At 47.9% G+C, this 18,752-nt stretch overlaps 2 protein-coding genes across 3 annotated transcripts; one reads left to right on the forward strand and one right to left on the reverse strand.

Moving 5' to 3' along the window:
* Window positions 1–4,817: 4,817 nt before the first annotated feature.
* On the forward strand, window positions 4,818–15,700 carry BLCAP (BLCAP apoptosis inducing factor). Its single transcript, XM_077169146.1, has 2 exons — window positions 4,818–5,456; window positions 13,756–15,700. Exon 2 carries the CDS (start codon window positions 13,928–13,930, stop codon window positions 14,189–14,191), a length of 264 nt encoding a protein of 87 aa, XP_077025261.1. The 5' UTR covers window positions 4,818–5,456; window positions 13,756–13,927; the 3' UTR covers window positions 14,192–15,700.
* Window positions 9,227–11,942, reverse strand: NNAT (neuronatin). Of its 2 annotated transcripts, none has more exons than XM_077169126.1 (3): window positions 11,698–11,942; window positions 10,669–10,744; window positions 9,227–10,435 (listed from the first exon to the last, which is right to left on the reverse strand). In XM_077169126.1, exons 1-3 carry the CDS (start codon window positions 11,767–11,769, stop codon window positions 10,206–10,208), a joined length of 378 nt encoding a protein of 125 aa, XP_077025241.1. In that variant the 5' UTR covers window positions 11,770–11,942; the 3' UTR covers window positions 9,227–10,205. The 2 variants fall into 2 exon arrangements, with proteins under 2 accessions (XP_077025241.1, XP_077025250.1); XM_077169135.1 differs by having other exon boundaries at window positions 10,222–10,435; window positions 10,664–10,744; window positions 11,698–11,927.
* Window positions 15,701–18,752: the final 3,052 nt, after the last annotated feature.

Here is an 18,752-nt window from a genome sequence, read left to right on the forward strand (position 1 = left end):
ATCTAATTACTGGAAGGCTTTTAAAGAGGATTCAGAAGAGACAGGCTCTCTTCCTGCCTCTCCTGTGGAGTTCATCCAGACGCTCCATCGGAATCATCAGCTTCACAGCCTGCCCTATAAATTTTGGACTCTACGCTCCCACGGTTATGTGAGACACTTTTATAAGTTTTATATTTACGAGTGTTTCCTGTTGATTCTGTTTCTCTAGAGAACCCTACTAATACACCAGGGATTTGAACCCAGTCATCCTGCACCCACCAAGGCTCCCACAGCACAGCTTCCAAGCTACCACCCAAAGGTAGCTCGTTCTATCCATTTGTAATAATTAGTATTCATAGGTAACTGTGAATACTAATTATGTGAGAGACCATTCAAGATAGAGTCTAGTGTTTTCCCCATATGGGAAAAGGGAGGCACAGAGAGGTTTAGCAACTTATTTATGCACATACGCTTGTAACACAGAGTGAAACTAAAACCCTGGCTGTGATCTCTGCTATGCCAGAGCTTACTTCTTTCTTTGGTCAGCTTGGTAAAATATTTAAACATTTTAAATCTTTTGATAGCTTCTTTGGAGTAACTATTGCTCCATTACAGGTTGAATTTCCTAAGTCTAATTTCTTGGCAAGAGAACAACGATGATTTTCAAAAGAAAAAAATGGGTTGAATTGAGTGCTGACGAGGGAAAGTAGGTATTGTGCTTTCTCAAAATGTTCTGTTTATAAACAACCGTTTCCTGATTCTTTACGTCTAGCTCCTGATTTGCCAGCCAGTTCTAACTGAATTCCCAGGACCCAGTTGCCAGCTAAATCTGAAGCTTGGAGTTCAGATGAGAGGGGGTTGGGGCTTAACCTTTCATTCATTCCTTCCTTCATCCACTGAACAGTTACTGCTTCCTCCTTCCTTGCCAGGCCCTGTGCTGGGCTCTGAGGCCAAGGGGCAATAAAAAAGGACACCTGCTCTCAAGCTGCTTACTGTGTAGAGGTTAACAGGCAGAGGAAGTATACAATACTATCATTGTTTACTTGCTCATCTCCCCAGATTGCCTGACTATGGCAACTGTCTTACTTCTCTGTCCTCCATACCTAGCACAGTGCCAGGCATGTATTAGACGCCCAATAATTGTTTGCTGAGCGAATGCAAAGGTTTCAAGGAGGAGGTAACATTCGAATTAGGCTTTGAAGCCTGGGGAAGATCTTGGCAGGTGTGGATGTGGGGGGCGAGGGAGAGAGGCACACTCACAACAGCAGAAGTGATAGGGTCGTTTTAGAAAGATAATCCTGGTTGCTGTATGGGTGGGTGATAGTTCTGGGTGAAACTGGAGGAAATAAGACCAATGAGGAGTCTGATGCAGGGTCCAGAGAGAGGTGAGGGTGACCTGGACCAAGGCTTTGGCAATGGGGACAGAATTGGCCTAAAGAGAGATTTATGATGGACAATATTGGGGAGTGTGGGGCAAGAGGTGGCAGGAGGAGTCATGGGTGAGCTGAGGTGTCAGGTGGACGAGGATGGAGACGCCTGGGCAGGAAACTGAGGGTTGTTGAGCAAAGTTTTAGGCAGAAAGACATTCCAGGCCACTTAGGTCAGAGCCCAGCTTTGGTGTCATTTCCACCACCTGCAACTGAGCTTTGAGGGTGGGGCAGTCTTGTGGGCGGAGAGGAAGAGGGCAGGCTGGGCAGGAGCTGGCCCTAATATGAGTGGGAGGCCCTAGCTCACCTCCTTCAGGTGTTTTCTGGGGCCCCAAGGAAGAGAGACAAGGCCTTGTCAACCCCAGACGTGGCATGAAGGTTCTGGAGGGCAGGACACCCCAAAACAGACTTCTTGCTTACTCGGAGGCATACATCACTTGACATGGACTGGTAGATCCCCTCCCTTTCCCTTTCTTATTCTTTTATTTTTCTTGAAGTAAAATATACATAAAGTACACAAAGTCCCTTGATCTTAAGGTATAGTTCGATGAATTTTTGCCCAAGTAATCACCAACAAGATTAAGATATAGAGCTTTTCCAGCACCCCAGAAAAATCCCTCTTGCTTCTTTTCCACCTACAACTCCCCCTGACCCAGGTAACTACTATTCTGATTTCTACTATAGACTAGTTTTTGCCTGTCTTTGAACTTTACATGAATGGAATCATGCAGTTTATACAGGTTTTGATTCTGGCTTCTTTTAGTCAACATACTATATTTAAGATTAATCCACAGCATGACATGAATCAGTAGTTTGCTGTTTATGTAAAGGTATTCCGTCGGATGAATATGCCACCATTTGTTCGTCCGTTGCCCTATTGATGGACACTGGGCTCTTTCCAGTTTGAATCACTATAAATAAAGGTACTATGAATATTCTTGCACAAGTCTTTTTGTGGACATAGGCACATACTTCTCTTGGGTAAATACCTAGAAGAAATTCTAGGTCACAGGGTAGGTGTGTTTAGCTTTCCAAAATTTACTACCAACTTTCCAAAATTTACTCTCCTTCCAATAGTGTGCAAGGGTTTCAGTTGCTCCACATCCTTGCCAATACTTAGTCCCCTTTCTTTTTCTACACGAGAGTGAACACTACCAGACTTTTCTTTTCCCTCCAGTATTGGCTAATGGGTGTACCCTGCGTAGGTGCACTGATCCTGTAGCCCATTTGCAGCCAGACAGTGAGACGCCACTTCCAGGCCTGTCTGCATCTCAGCCAGAGGAGGAAGGGACATCTCCTTGACCTGGTAATGAGCCCAGCAACTCCGGTGACCATCTTTTGACCATGAGCATAAAACCAACACGAGGGTAGCAGAGCAGAGAAGTGGGGAGAACCTAGGTCTTCAATGACATTGCCAAATCACTCAATTAGCCTGCCATAGAGCCACCCACCTTACCTCAGGCTACTTTTTTTTTTTTTTTTGCAAGGGCAGGCACCGGGAAGCAAACCCAGGTCTCTGACATGGCAGGTGAGATCTCTGCCGGCCGAGCCACCGTGGCCTGCCCTACTTATTGTTTTAACCAATTGGTTTAGGGTTCCTTTGGAACTTGCAGTTCACAAGCCTTCCTCGTTCCCAAGCCAGATGGTCCCGTCTTTGTCCTCCTGTGTCCTGGCCTTCAACACTGATGACTGTTTCCTCCTTCTTGAAACCCTTTGTCTGGGATCCCATAGTCTCCTGGTCCTCTTTCTACCCCACTGGCTGTAGCTTCTCAGCCTCTTTTCCTGGCTCCTCCACCTCTGCCCACTTTACCCTCCCACTCCTGGGGTCTCATTCTTTGCATAGCACCTGTGTGCTGATTTTACCCAACGTTACATTTCATCGATGCTGACAATGTCCAGAGATATATCTCTGGCCCTCATCTCTCTTCTGAGTTCCAGTCTCATATAAACCTGCCTATTTACCCTTTCCACCTAGATGTTGCCCAGGCATTTTAAAGTTAATTTCTCAAAGCTGAACTCCTGATTCTTCCTCAGATTTCACCACCTTAGTAGATGGCTCTTTCACATCTTCATTTACTTGAGGCTAAAACTTAGGTATTACTGCTTTTGATGGCTTAGTACCCACCCATATTCACTCTTGTATCCTTTACTTCTCCCTCTCCCCAAGCCACTACTCTTAGTCACTTTGTGTCTGGAGACCTGCAAAGTCCTTTTTTTAAATATATTTATATTGAGAAATCTTTACACACATACAGTCCATACACAATATAAAATCTATGGCTCACAATATCATTACATAGTTGTGTATTCATCACCATGATCATTTTTAGAACATTTGCATCACTTCAGAAAAATTAATAAAAGGAAAACACTCATACATCCCATATCCCTTACCTCTCCCTCTCACTGACCACTAGTATTTCAATCTATCCATTTTTTACCCTTTATCCCCCATTGTTTATTTATTTTTTTATCCTTATTATTATTATTATTTTGCCTTTATAATTTTTTTACTTATCTCTCCGAGGCCTGGATAAAAGGAGCACCAGACACAAGGTTTTCACAATCACACAGTCACATTGTAAAAGCTATATAGTTATAAAATCATCAAGAATCAAGGCTACCAGAACACAATTCAACAGTTTCAGGTACTTTCCTCTAGCCACTCCAATACATCATAAACTAAAAAGGGACACCTATATAACGCATAAGAATAACCTCTTGACTCTATTACAATGGACTCTTAACTGATTTACCCATACACAATAACAAGTGCCTTCCAAGCCAGGCAGCCAGAGGCCTTTTAGAAGTCTAAATTTGCTATCACTCCCCTGATGAAAACGGCTTACCATTACTGTCAAGATAAAATCCAAGTTCATTAGGTAGTGCTACCTGCCCTGTCTCCTGATCACCTCTCACCCTCACTCTGCTCCTTCCCACCTCCATGCAGGGGGCAAGCTGTTCTTTCTGCATACGACTTTTCCCCCCTCACTTTTCCCTTCATCGTGCTCTGCACAACTCCTAAATTGTCCTTCATTTCTCAGCCTAAATGCTGTCTTCCCGGGGCGCACCCTGCCCTCACCCCTCACCCTACATTAAGACTCTAACAATTCTTTTAACACTCTTTACTTCCCCCATGGCACTCCCCATGATGCATAATTATATATTTATTTGATTACATTTATTAACATAGAACGATGATTTGATGAACGCCTTTCCTCTTCACCCCCCCACCCCCACCCCGAAACTGGCAATGCCTTGAGGTCAGAAAAAGGACCTAGGCTCTGCCCCTTGCCTTTAGCACTGAGCTTGGCACACAGTATGAGCTCAAGGAATGTACCTAATTAGCTAATAAACGAATACAGTGACTCATGTAATGCCCATGATAACCCTGTGAAACCGGCATTTTATCAGACACAGGGAAGCTCAGAGAGTCGGGGCGGGCAAGTCCCAGAGCAAGGGGAGGAAACATATCCTAACCCAAGTCAGTTCCCAGGTTCTGCGCCCGAGGTCTTGCCGTTGATGAGGCTTGGCCCCTTGTAGAAAGGGCCAGGGAGGGAGCGGATTGTGAATCACCAGAAGGTTTACCAGTAAGTGGTACCAGGACAACCAACGTGACAAACCGGGACCGCGCACAGGGACTAGTCCCCGCCCCCTCGCCTTTCAGCGGTAAGGGTCACAATCTGCTGCATATGTATGAGGAGCCCATGGGCCCGTGATTCCGAGCTGCCCAAGATGCGCCTGATTAAAAGTTCATCGGACTTGAAGAATTCAGCATTCCAGAGTTTTGTACCAATACGTCATAAAGTTGAAAAGGGTCATCTTGGATTGATAGTGAGAGTATTTTGAGCGGAGATGGCAACATTTTTGGTCGTATGATCAGGCATCTGCTGTAGACAGCCTGATCCCCGGAGGGGTCCTCGACCGGCTTGGCTAGAAGGCCAAGGGGGCGTCTCCCCAGTTTTCTGCGGCGTCGGCGGCGAGCTGAGGTGGAAGCTGGTTGCAGCAACGACGGCGACAGTGGCGGCGGCGCCATGGCAGAGCTCGCAGGTACCTTGGCGTCGGCCTGCAGGGGGGTGGGATGAGAAGCCCTCAGTGTTGCCGCGCCGCCATGTTGTCCCTTTGGGGTCACCCTAGGTATCGCCCGGTCTCTCACCCCAGTAAGGTCCCTTCTGTGGACCCAGGAGCCACTCCTGCCCAGAGGCAGGGAATTCCCCAGTTTGGGCCTTGGGTATCCCTTCTCGGCGGGTTATCGGACTTATGGGTTTTCCCTCCAGCCTCCAGAGTCAGTGCGTGTCCGTCTGCTCCCGGGATCAGTCAGGTAGAGCCCGGGGCCTGGGGCTGTGGAGCGCCAACACCATCTCTTCGGCCTGGAGGTCCTTGACAGAGGACCCAGCTTGTCACTCTGTCCCCACCACTTTTTTTTTTCCATCAGAAGGGGCGTGGGGGAGAGAGGAGGAAAGGTTCTCCTGCCCCATTCTCTTTGGGATCTGGGGTGATACGTAGACATTCTGCTTCGAGTTATTGCGCCTTTTACTCATCTAACTTTACATCAAGTCTGGACACCCGTTCCCTTTCCTCCAATATGTGTGGGGAGTGGCCCTCAAGGGCAGCGGAAGGAACGGAATGCCTGGCACACTAATTGGCCTGGAGAGGAAGAATAGGAGTTGGGGGCAGGGACAGTTGCCTTTTCCTTCCCTTTTCCAAACTTTTAGTTTCCTTCTAGGCCCTTTCAATGCCAAATGTTGGGAGAATAGGATCTGTCGTAGGAAAAAAATGGCCTTTTTGTTTATAGGTTTGGATCACGTTTTATCCCTTTCAGAGCACTGATGTGTTGGGAACAGCTTCTGTTTGCCCGGCCTGATATGGTCCAATCATCCCGTCAGCCTTCTGGATGGCAACACCAAAGTGTGGGGTTTTAAAACAAAAGTTCCAGTTTAAATGCTAATGCCAAGTGTCAGAACCTGTTTGTTGTTTGTTTAACCAGAGACCAATTAATGTCAAACAAATCTGTAAAAAATTTGGGGCCGTGGTCGGTTTCCAGTGACAAGATCAGTTCCACATTTGAAATTGATTTTGCTAGAGTTGCTGCCAAAAACAGTTTAACCTTTTATCTATAATCTGTTGTTTCAATGAGGAGTCTGGAAATCTGGGTTTGGCTGTCTTTTTGTTGTTCTTCTCTATCTTTGAAACATACGCATTCCATTTCAACCCTGTCAACGTGTGATATGCCAAGCACCATGTGTTGCCTGCCTCTCTGACTTCCTGCTCTGGGAATACTCAGGAATCTAGATCCTGCTTCTGTATTTGAGGGGTGGAGGGGTGGGAAGAGAGGCATTCCCAGAGAAGATGGTGATAGTGTGTCTCTGGGGCATACAGAGGAAGTCAGAGGACACTAGGGAAAAGAGACTGTTGCTATACTAGTGTCTTGTGTGTGTGCACACACATGTACATATCTCTGGAGGAAAAAGTAAATTCAGACTCTCCCTTTGGGGTACTGGCTCCTGAGTAGATATAACAAGTTCGAAAATAGCAAGTGGCTCACAGTAAACCTGTTCCCCCATCCAGCCCACATGTAATAAGCTGTTGCTGTCCTTGCAGCTGAAGCTCAAGAAACTTGCCCGCCCAATTTCACCCCCAGAACAGACATCTTTTCCTTCAATCACAGTCCACATACTCCGCAGATAGAGAAAACAGTGTCACGTAGTACCCCATATCTCTAAAAGTCTTGATACCTAATCCAACCCCACTTACCCCGAGCTTAACCCTAAGTGGTTAGGCTAAGAAACTAACATCCTTCTCGAGGTATTAGTCCCAAGGGTCTCACCTGTTGCTTGGGGTCCCACAAAGCTATTCCAGTCTCCTCACAACTCATCTGCTCTGTCGTTGGCCTTCTGGGGGCAAATTCTTGTGGGGGTGGTGGAGGCAGTTTGGGGGGAGGATTCCTGTGAAAGGAGGCCTGTGGACATTTCGTGTTGTGCACTAAGGTCTTTACAATAAAGCACTAGTCATTTTCAACTCCTCCCATTGTTCTCTATCAGAATAAAATGTCTTAATGATACAGTTTTAGAAAGAATTTTACAGATAAGGTGTGCTTAAACCAGACTTCTAGGCATTGTACAGGGATGGAAAATGAACACATTCCTTCACAGTCTTATCTGGTGGATTGTGTTTGCTACCATAACATGGGGTTTGCACGTAAAGGATAGAAGTGGGTCATGGACATGGCAACACTCAGTCCCACTAGGGCAGCCTTTGCTTGGAAGTCTGTCATCTCACCATGCTGAGGCCAGAGCCCTGCTGACAGATGAAGTAAGCTCCACAGCTGGGCTTTGCCAAAATCATCTAGAAAGTCCTGGGGCTGCCACCAGCCTCCTGTCTTCTGAGGGGTTACAGGGTAATAGGCACTTCCATACTGTTCCCACCTGCGTTCCTGAACCCAGCCACCTTGCTATTTGGGCTGAGATTAGAGCCTCTGGGACAATGGATTGCAGGTTTACCTCAAAGGCTCTGAGGGAAGGGACAGCCATCATTAAGAACACATGTTGAAATATGTCTGTAGGTCTGTGGGTTTATTGTGGAAAACCTCTGGAACTCCCACATTTGAGGCCTGCCAAGATCTGGACTTCTGAAGGGAGGAGATATTAGTACTGCCTTCAGATGAGTCACTGGGGCAAGACAAGACCTGCTTCACCTATAGGCTATGATAGCAGCTGGAGTCACTCAGCCTAAGGAAAATGGAACCTCAGATTGTACACTCCCATCCAACCCTACTGAGTCCTGATTGTCACCTGAGTGGCAGAATATGTTGGGGTTCATAGGGATAGTATGTTGGGGTTCATAGGGATCTTAGTGGCCCTTTTACAGAGAGGAACTGAGGTGGGGGGGTGGGAGTTGACTTGGCCAGGTCTGCACTGTTCCCCCTGTCCTCCTAGCTCTCCAATTTCTCTGATGATAAATTTAAGCCATAGGTGCCTTATGGTAGGAAAACATGATCAGGCTCAAGGGGGCAAGGTACTTTATGCTCTAGAAGTATTTGCAACAACTGTGACTAAGGGATTTGAATAAGTGGCAGGAAGAGAGATTTATGGCCCTTCAGCACTTCTTGGTATTGGCCCAAGAACAAATGTGTAGTGACAAGGACACATAAAGCCAGAGACAAGATTGAACAGGTGGCAGAGCTGTTTTGGTGAGGCATTCAGCTGACCCGAAGTAAAAGGATCCCTGATTTACTGAGGAGTGGGAGAGGGAAGAGAGAAGCTGAGCAGCCCACCACCCACCCTGAAGTGATGGCAGAGGAGAGCCCAGGGCCAGGGACCTGGTAAGCACCTTAAGAATAAGGGGGCTAGTGTTAGAAGAAGCAGGGAACCCAGTAATAGGGAAAGTGAGCAGGAGTATTAGGGGAGACCCTGGATAACAGCAAGGCTATGCCCTCGTAGTAGTCTAGGTACAAGTTATGGGGCTTGGAAGAGCTGAGGGGGTGTGAGTGAGTTGCTGTACCACATCCCTTGTTCATACTCATTATCCAAGTCAGTGCCCATCCTGCCCAGTGCACATTTCCTTGGGACCCCTGGAGGTCTGGTGTGAGGTTTTGTGCTCTAAAATTCAAGTCACCCTCTCTATTCCTAGTATCCCATTTTGAGGGCTCCTCCCACATTTCTCCCCTCCTTCTATCTTTCTCAAAGTGATTATTACTTGCTAAGGCCCCTTATCCCAGGACTACAAGTAAAGAAGGCATTGCCCAACTCCTCTGGGAAGAAGGAAGTGGTTCCTTATTCCAGAAACCAGTGAAGGAGCCCACTTTTCTCTTTGGAGGTAAGAGTGGTCCTTTATCTCAGGACAGTGTTAAATTGAAATAGGCCTGCATGTGTGAGAATCCCAGTTTATTCCCATTTTGCTGCCTCCTCCTAGCAGTGTACTTATTCCTCAATGGCACATCATCCTAGTCTAAGCAACAAAAGAAGTCACAACAGACAACTTTTTGGTGTGCCTCTGCCATCCCGCAGGGTCCAGCGACACTGTGCGAAATGGGGGAGGTACTGGTTTTTATTTTTTTGTAGAGGTGGTCCCTGTCCTCCAGGAGCTTACAATCTAGCTGGGGAGACACAACTAACGCACACTTAAACAATCAGTACAATTAGCGATTACCACAATATTGACCACAACTGCGTGAGACCAGGGAAACGCAAGATCAGTGAGGGGCTTGGGGCTTGGGGCTCGGAGAAGATATTTTTAGTAAAGCTGGGATTAGTTTACTTGTTGAAAAGGTCCAAATCAAGTGACACTTCTTTGGGTTGGAGTGGGCTTGGGAGGTGAGGAGGAGGGGTGATGGGGAATAGAGGGAGCAAAGGCAGCAAGGCAGGAATGCATATCCCGTAGGCAAGGGATGGTGGGAGGGCCCCTCTATTTCTCAACCCGGTTGAGTCCGCCTCCCTTCCTCCTTCCTCTCCCCGTCAAGTCCTGCCACACCGCACGCAGTCGGGAGCCTTCTCTGCACGGAGATTCAGGGCTTCTGCAGGTGATGTTGAATGTCCATTCTGCTGGCTGGTATAGTGTGTTTGGATCTCTGTGGTGGGGCCTAAGGCGTGGCCATGGCTGTGGGGCCGGAATGACGCTGTCCCAACTTGGTCCAGAACAGAATGCCATGCCTAGGCCCCGATCTCAGCGACCTGCTCCCCACATCCCCCCCTCCTCCCACTACCCTGCCCAGCAGTGGGACCGGTGCAATGGGGTTTGGAAGGGTACTGGTATCTTCGTCATTGTCGGTGCTGCTTCTCCGGGGGGGCGGCTATTGGCCCCTCACTGACCTTGGCATGTGCTCCTCTGACGAGAGAGCACAGGGGACCCCCCATTCCTGCGCGGCATTGGCTCCCATGCTGGCCGAGACGCACAGGAGCACCTGGTGACGCGGCCGCCCAGGGCTGGGGGCTGGGGCCTCAGTTGGGGGCCCGCTGCCGGCGCTCCCCCAGCACCTGCCTCCCGGTCCGCGAGACCGTGTATGCCAGCTTCTGCAGGGAGTACCTGAACACCTGCCGTGAGAGACCCAGGACCTACCCTTAGTGGAGCGAACTGGCAGCGTGTCTACGGTGCTGCCATGCCCGCCCCTGCCCCACCCCCTGTCCCGCCCGCCTGTCCGACGTAGGCCGGAGAGGCGGGTGCGGGCACAGCTCGTCCACGAGTCAGGACAGCTGGAGCTTTTCCAACTGCACTGAGGGCTGCATGGCGACAAGCTGATTGGACCCACAACTTAGGTATACCTCACTTCTCGCAATGGGCTGTGTCCCTGGAGGATTTCGAAAAGCGAATCCTACCCAGTAAATGCAGCATTCCAGGAACACCTTGAAGGAAATATGCGATTCCTTTGGCAAAAGATTCCTTTGGCAGGGAATTCTTCCTGCAAAGGGTGCTTTTAGGGTAAATTATTTTATGCACAGAGTGCTATCTTCTGATTTAATTTCTTTTTGCGCAAAGCGCTTTTGTCTTTGATTATTTTTTTGTAAAGCGCTTTGTCCTTTTTAGAAACGCGGTTTTTCCCCTTCCATTTTTTTTCTGCGAAGGGCTTTTTTCTACTAATTGTATTTTTGTTTTGTCTTGTTTGAAAAGCGCTTCTGTACAGTTTTGTTAGTTCCTTTGTCTAATTTTTTTCTGCAGTGCGCTTTTTATCTAATACATTTTTGTCGTGTTTTTGTCTGATTTGTCTTTCCTGCAATGCGCGTTTTTCTCTAATCCATTTTTTCTGTGAAGCACTTTTTCTCTAATTTTTTTTGTGAAGTGTTTTTTACTTAATTTTTCTGAGAAGTGCCTTTCTCTAACTTATTTTTTGCCCCACCCTCGCAAGCGCTGTTTTTTGTTGTTGTTTTATTTTGTTTTTTAACGAAAATTTCCCCGCAATGCGCAATTTTTTAAGGCGGAAAATTTTCCCTATTTGAGCTGTAAAGTCTCCTTTCACGAAACAGACGCGCCCCGCCTCCCTCCTGGGGTTGAGTCTGGGTGTAACGGATATTCTTACCGCGTTGGTCGTTAAGAGCCTCGGCGATCGTCCGCGGTGGGCGCCCGCCGCGCCCCAAGTCTTTGTTCCCGGTCGGGCGCGAGGGCACTAGGGTGGGTCTGCGCGACGAGGAGGGCATGGGGAACAAGCGGGGCGCGCGGTGCCAGCCGAGGCACTTGGGTAGGCCGGGATCGCGGCAATCGGGACAGCACCGGACCGGGAGGCGGCATTCGCGACGCGGCAGACTGGTCAGGGAGTGCGCATAGGGAGCCCCTGTCCCACCCTGAACCAAGGCACACTTACCTGCAGCAGCACGCGGAAAATGTACCAGCCAATGATGAGCAGCTCTGCGGAGGCTGCAGCCACTGCCGCCATGATTCCGAGGGTGTAGATGGGCGGTTAAGAGTAAGCGCTGCCGAGGTTCAACTGGTTCACAGGGGTTCGCCGATCCCTCGGAGTCCGCTGTTGGGCGCACTGCTGCAACCGCGGTGGCTGGGTCTTAAGTACCCGCTCGCCATCAAAGTGCGCATGCGCGCTGGGGGAGGTCCACGAGGGGTGGCCGGGGGCGCTCCTCATTCGCCAGGAGAGAAAAAAAATAATCTATCTGCTTTTTCCACACCGACCCCCTCCTCTTGAGTACCGTCCTAGTCCCTTTCTAGAAAATTCTGCTATGCCCGCTTTTGAATTTTCATATAAAATGGAGTGGACCCCAATTCTGGGGAGGGTATAGTTTGAAGGTAGGGAATGCTTGCCTTTTGGTGTTGGGGCATACCTCTCCTTGAGTCTTGGCCTGCAAATTCGAGCTTAGTGTCTCGTGCCGCTCCATAACCCACTTTAGGAATGGACTGCAAACCAGGAAAACCGAACCTAGGGGGATGATCATCCTTTCCTTAGAGCGGAAAGGTGCCTCCTTCCAGGAGTTTTGGCATTGCAGGTCTCTAATCAGCACTCCTTCCCTAATACTAAATTTTTTTTAACCCCATTATCTTCTGCTTCGTGACGGTCCCTAAGTGGATAGTCATTCCTTGATTGCTCGTGTCCCATATTTTACGGCAAAGAGAAAATCAGGATCAATAGCGGCCACTATTGGGAGCCGAATCAGGGCACTGCATTCTGGGCGCAAAAGCGGGAGTCGTCTGGTGTCAGCTCCCTGGGAGAGATTAGCGCCCTTTGTATGCACGGAAAGAAGGAGCCCTCTGAGCGAGGTTTGTAGGTCTGGGTTCGTTTGGGGCCTGCTGGTCTTTTAACCTCTCTCTCCCTCCTCCTCAAGGTTCTGGTAGGTCTCCTTCTGCCAGTGCAATTTCTACCCTTCTTTCTACCTTTGCGCTGGGCGTCCAGATCGCAGAGCTGGGTTTTGTTACCACCACCAGAGGGTTGTGGCTACTGCAGCTCCGCTTCTTCAGCGAGGCAGGTCCCTTGTAGAGCGCGGGGTCTTGAGAACCGGAAGAAGCAAGCGCAGTTTGCTAGTTCGGCCTCAGGTCACTGATAGCCTGCCGAGAGTACCTCTTCTCTTCAGCAAGCTGTCTGGCTCCGGAGTCATCAGGCATTTACCCCTATGTGGTTGGAAAATTAATTTTTATTAAAAGCTAATAGAGGTCAGGTTCTATACAGTGCCAGCAGCAGATGGAGGTGTAAGTAATCCCAGCCTGGTCAGCTTGGATACAGTACAGTAGCGTGGTGTTTTGTCCCTGTCCTCCCCTTACCTTGACTTTCCAAGAAGTTGGCTGATTTTGGCAAAATGACGCCAGGCCATTAGAAAAAGGCAAGTTCGGTCCAGGCTACCATATTAGAACAAAATTTTTGGTGGTGCCCACCATCACTTCCTGAAACATTGCCAGTGGTTGCAAGGTGAGCAAAGCACCAAATTCTTTAGCTCTCCGTAAAATATACTAGATACAGAGCCCTGTCTTTATCCCATGGGGGCACAGCACGGAGCCCATGGCCATTCTCTGGCAACCCCAGGGCGGTATTGTGTGGTCTGGTCCCCTTGAGGACGGGCTGCAGCCCCAGGAGGCGATACATGATCTCTGCTGGGCAGGGCCCAGGCAAAGCCAGTCCACTGTGCCGAACCGTGCCAGAGAGCCTTCCCACTGAACCCAGGAAAAGCTCAGGGGAGATACCCCAGGTGGCTTCTGGAACTGGCGACTTGAAGAGTAGACGTCCATGGGTGGGCTGGGAGGAAATGGCATTCACATTTGCTGTTGTTAATCATGATCCATTTTCCCAAATAAGTATACATTCTGTTCCTGTTTTTTTTTTTTTTGTTTGTGTGTTTGTTTGTTTTTTGTCTGTCTGTCTGTCTGGTTTTTTTTTTTTTTTTTTTTTTTTTTTTTTGTCTGTTGTGTTGACTTTTCTCTTCAGGATCCCTGCTGCCTTGGTGATCTCAGGCTGACAGAGAGCACAGCGGTTCAGCTCCTGGAGAGTGAGGGTTGAAGAAAGCAGAGGGCAGCCACCTGCACCCGCTGGCTCCCATTAGGTCGGTTCCTGCAACAGTGCCCTGTGGCCTTGGCGAAGGCCCTGTCCAGCAGAGATCATGTATTGCCTCCAGTGGCTGCTGCCCGTCCTCCTCATCCCCAAGCCCCTCAACCCCGCCCTGTGGTTCAGCCACTCCATGTTTATGGGCTTCTACCTGCTCAGCTTCCTCCTGGAGCGGAAACCTTGCACGATTTGTGCCTTGGTTTTCCTGGCAGCCCTGTTCCTCATCTGCTATAGCTGCTGGGGAAACTGTTTCCTGTACCACTGCTCTGATTCCCCGCTTCCGGAATTGGCGCATGACCCCGGCATTGTGGGCACCTAACAGCCTGCCCAATTAGCTTTCCAAGGAAGCAGAAGACGGGAGGGGAGGCATTGACGTAGATCATAAAGCATTGGAGTTAAAATCCCGCGGCCCCGCGGGTGCCACATTCCTGACGGCGCCTTTTTGGCATGTGATGTTTTATCCTTATAATGTGAATAATGGCACTGACCGGTGCTCTTAATGTTGAGTCCTCTAGTCGTGGGTGGTCTTGTGGTTGTGTGTGTTCTGTCCTCATCTCAGTCCCCAGCTGGCGGGATGGTCACCCCCTCGCCTAATTTCTGCGAGGAGTCTGCACCCATTCTGGTCAACAGCTCTGTGGTGACTGAGGCAGATAAAATGCCAGTCTTGTCACCTCTGTGACCCCCTCATTATCAGGGTCTCCTTCCTTCCCAGAATGTTATGTCTCCTCAATCCCTCTCCTGGTTTCCCTTTAGTTCTCTTCTATCTCTTTCCTTTTTGGGGAGTACCTGTCTAAAACAGGGCTCACTTTTGCACTTATCTCGAATTTGAAGAGATTGCTGACGCCCGAGAGCCTCGCTTTTTCATCCTTTTTTCTCCGTTCAGCAGGCTAGACAGAATCATGCCTTGACTGTTGTCCACAAATCTCCAGTATTTTTCCACTTCATTTTTCAGAAAGAAGCAACAGATGGATGTTGTTCTTTCACCTGGGTGTCTGGACTCATGGCTTCCCAACCCAGCCTCACTTCCTTTGCTCTTCCTCCTGCCTTTCTTGACTGTACTGAGGAGGGGGGCCTCATTGTGTCTCCTGTGCATGCTCTGCAGGATTGAGTGGTGTGTTCATGTACATCTAGCAGTCCCCAGCTGAGTGAATGGGAGAGTACTTATATGTTTCATAAACAGCCATGATCTCCTTGATATGTGTTTGGATAATTTTTGTTGTGCCCTGTGTGTGTGTGTTTGTGTGTGTGTGTGTGTGTGTGTGTGTGTTTGTACAAATGCGTGTGCATATTCCTTTTAAAGAAGCTTTATCGAACATGTTCTGATTTTGAGCAGTAGCTAGCTATAGTAGGTGCCACTACAGTTTTTATTTAGCATGGGGATTGCAGAGTGACCAGCACACTGGACTTCAAGGTGGTTCAGACAAGACAGAGGGGAGCGATGACCATCGTCCTCACACCAGGAGCCTCTTCGTTCCTGCGCATATAGACTATACATTATGAAGAATACACAGGAAGACTTTGTGACTGTCACTTGCTTTTTTCTTTTTCTGCACTTCAGTAACAAGTGTTGGCAAAGAGACTTTCTCCTGACCCCTCCCCACTGGGGATTGGCATGATTGTCCTCCCAGTCAGAACCATCCATCTTCTCTTGCCGGACGGCGAGAGGGAGATGGGCCAGTCAAAGGACAGAACTGGAGGCACTCCGTCTAGGGAATGGGACTGTGAGGCCATACTTGTGAAGTCTTTGGACTGCTATTCTGGAGCTTTTCTTTCTGGTGTGTTTGTTGCACAGCTGTTTGAAATGTTTAATAAAGCTTTATAAACTTTACTTTGTGGTTTTATGTGGCTACAGTCCATTTGGATCATGGTTTTGGATTTCTAAGTTGGTGGGGGGCAGGGGGTAGCACAGAGGGGCTGAGTCCTTGGCGCCAGAGTACCTTAGCCCAAAAATTTGATCTGCTCTCTGGAGAGCAGATGGTGGGGTTAAAGAAGGGGGAGCAGGGGCAGGCCAGGCAGCAAACCGGAGGGAGTCTGAAGGTTTTCAGAGATGAGCCATTTGTGTTTCTCAGCTCCCATGGCTTCTCGCCTGAAACTGTTTCCCTCCATAGGAGATTTGAGTAACTGATCCCTTGACAAACAACTTAAGACAGCTGGAGTTCTAATCATCAGGGATTTTTATGGTGTTGCTTTTGAAGTAAAAATAAAGTGAAACCCCTTATGGCATTTCAAGTGGAAAATTAAATAAGGCTGGCCATCCAAGCAGGGGACTTAAGGCAATAGTAAGAAGTACAGGAGTGGTAGGTTCCATGTGGGCAATGTGCATGTGCTCTGGTGGCTGTAACCTTTAAGAAAGACAAGGGGTAACTTGTCAGAGCCCTGTGTTGGGTGTCCACCTCTGAATCTTCTTTCTTCTAGACGCAAAATGGAAATACTGCCTGTCCAAAGCACAGGACTATAAGAATTTATTGAAATTACAGTTGTGAAAGGGCTTTGGTAATTTCATAGAAAATAACTTGATTTACCTAGATTTTTAATTTATTACTATATAGTTGTTTGTAGCTTTCTTCTGCTCTTTTAAATCTCCCTATCAGTAGTTTATCCCTTTTTTCATTTCTAACATTGCTTCTTAGTGGTTTCTCTTTTCTTGATCAAAACTTATCAAAAGATTTGTCTAGTTCAGAGATATCTTCAAAGAATCAAAATTTTATTAATAATGTCTGCAGAGTATTTTTCCTATCTGATTATTTTTTCTTTTATCTCTAAATTCTTCTTTTCTGGGTTCTTTGGATATATTTCACAGATCTGCAAAGTCTTCACAAGTTGAAGAGTCATGCATGTGGAAGGGATGCTTTATTCAGCAAATACTGAGACCCTGTAGTAGGATTGCTGGGGATTTCATGGGCAAGACCCAGGCCTGCCTCTCCAGGAGCTCATGCTTCTAGCTTAGTGGGAAGACTTAAGAAAATAGACAATTGCAAATTCCAAAATCCAAACAAATAAGAAAGGCTTTTGTGGTCCCTCTCTCCTGTGGAGGCACCTGGATGATGGATGAAGCCAAGCTTATTGCTTATTTTGCTCTCCCTCAGCAAACAGCCTTCTGTCTTAGGTCAAGCCCACTTAAGAGTCACAAACAGGCCTCCCTTTGAAAGATCTGTGGCCCTTTCCAGCAGGAAACTTGCAACCTGCTCCCTCCCAAGGTGACTGCCAGATCAGCATTTTGTCTACCTAACAGTGCTTTCCACCTTGCCAAGGCAGTGCCATCAGCACCTGCCCCCTCTTCCTGGTGATCACATTCCTTTAGGGAAATTGAAAAGCAGATACCTCTTCTGGAAAAGAGCGTGGGTACTAGGCCTCAGAAAAAATCATGCTCTGCAATACCATTGATTGTTAGGGTGCCTAACAATGTGAAAATTATTGTTCAAATGGCCTCTCCGCTTCTTAAGGTCTGCTTACTGCCCTACTCTGGGTCTGTTTCCTTATAGGTAAAATGTGGTCTTTGGAGCAAGCATTCTTCCTAGCCCTAATGTATTGGGGTTCTTTCTCAAGGAAGGTGACAACTCTGAGAAGGTGGCAGTACACTTGCAGGACAGCCTACATGTGCTTTATACTTTAGTCAGTGTACCATGTGAACTCACATACTCCCTTTTCAGGAAGCTTTTTGTGACTTCTCTCCCCCTGGAGCTTGCGTAGAGTGGCTTTGCACAGAGCACTTCACTCAGCCTTCTTCCTTAGTAACTGAGCTCCTGAAGGACAGGGTCCATGTGGGCTCCTCTTGTCTCACAGGAGGTTTTGCATTATTATTCAGTTGGCCCAAAATTTATTAAAATACCATGCAGGACTAGCCCTTGGGGCCACATGGTGGACAAATTGGACACTCCTTGAAGTCAGGAAGTCATCCAGGCTAATGGGAATGGGGATGCCATTGAACAGATAACCCCATAGATATATAATTATGAATTGTGGCAGGTGCTACAAGAGAGGGTCTAAGAAGGGTACCTGATACAGGCTGTGGAGCATTGAAGTTCAGACTGAGACTTGAAAGACAAGTATTCATGTTTAAACAGTGAAATAAGAACTGAGATGTTTTATCATCTAATCAAGCATCTATACTCACAGTTAAAGAGACTGGGCTGAAAGTAAAAGGAATGACTGCAAGTAGCAGGCTGCCCTAGAATTAGAACCCAAAAAGACTTTTTGGGATAAAGAGATTAGTCTGTTTAAAGCTAGAGAACTGTATTGGGAGATATGAGGGGGGTCTAAGGCTGAAATGCTGGTGATAGGCACCAAACTCAGTTCTGAGAACTTGTCTGTTTCCACCAAACTGGAAACTACCACAATCAAGGATCTGATGGTAGTGGGATGACCCATTCAGAACAGCATTTAAGGTAGGATTCTTTAAGCAAGAAACAGGACAGCATTGTAGTGGTTAAAGTAACAGGGCTGTCAAGAAGGCCCTTGCCCTGTCAAGATCATTGAGAATGGAGAGAGATGGATCTGGGGTCTAGGAGGTGGGATGGGTGAAGAAGCAAAGGCAAGAGAAAGGGTGGGTTTGAGAGGGAGGAGGGCAGTGGAAGATTATAGAAGAAAAAGCCACTCCCCTTGAATAGCTGAGGGAAAGGAAGCCAGAGAATGGTTGTCACCTGTGTCCAGTTGGTTGACAAAGTCAGGATAAAGAACCCAATCTCCTAGCATCCAGGCCAAAACTCTCCCACCAACCTGCCATAATAGGTTAAAGGGTCCCTGCTCTGAAAAGTAAAAACTGAGGGGTGTCCTCCTCAGCAAGCGATGGAAAATGATTTTGACTGGGGGGGCTTGTCCAGCCTCAGCCCAGCAACATCTACCCCACCACACCCACTGCTCCAAGTCTTCCTGAAAGCCAA

The sequence above is a fragment of the Tamandua tetradactyla genome, chromosome 1, assembly GCF_023851605.1.
Source record: "Tamandua tetradactyla isolate mTamTet1 chromosome 1, mTamTet1.pri, whole genome shotgun sequence".
Classification (NCBI taxonomy): Eukaryota; Metazoa; Chordata; class Mammalia; order Pilosa; family Myrmecophagidae; genus Tamandua; species Tamandua tetradactyla.

What these genes read in the sequence shown, in the direction of transcription:
- NNAT (XM_077169126.1), bottom strand. Translation starts at nt 11,769, where the DNA reads ATGGCGGCAGTGGCTGCAGCCTCCGCAGAGCTGCTCATCATTGGCTGG. An exon ending in TTTTCCGCGTGCTGCTGCAG is followed by an intron (nt 10,745 to 11,697) that starts GTAAGTGTGCCT and finishes ATTTCCTTCAAG; the next exon opens with GTGTTCCTGGAATGCTGCAT. An exon ending in GACACAGCCCATTGCGAGAA is followed by an intron (nt 10,436 to 10,668) that starts GTGAGGTATACC and finishes CTCTCACGGCAG; the next exon opens with GTGTTCAGGTACTCCCTGCA.
- BLCAP (XM_077169146.1), top strand. Translation starts at nt 13,928, where the DNA reads ATGTATTGCCTCCAGTGGCTGCTGCCCGTCCTCCTCATCCCCAAGCCC.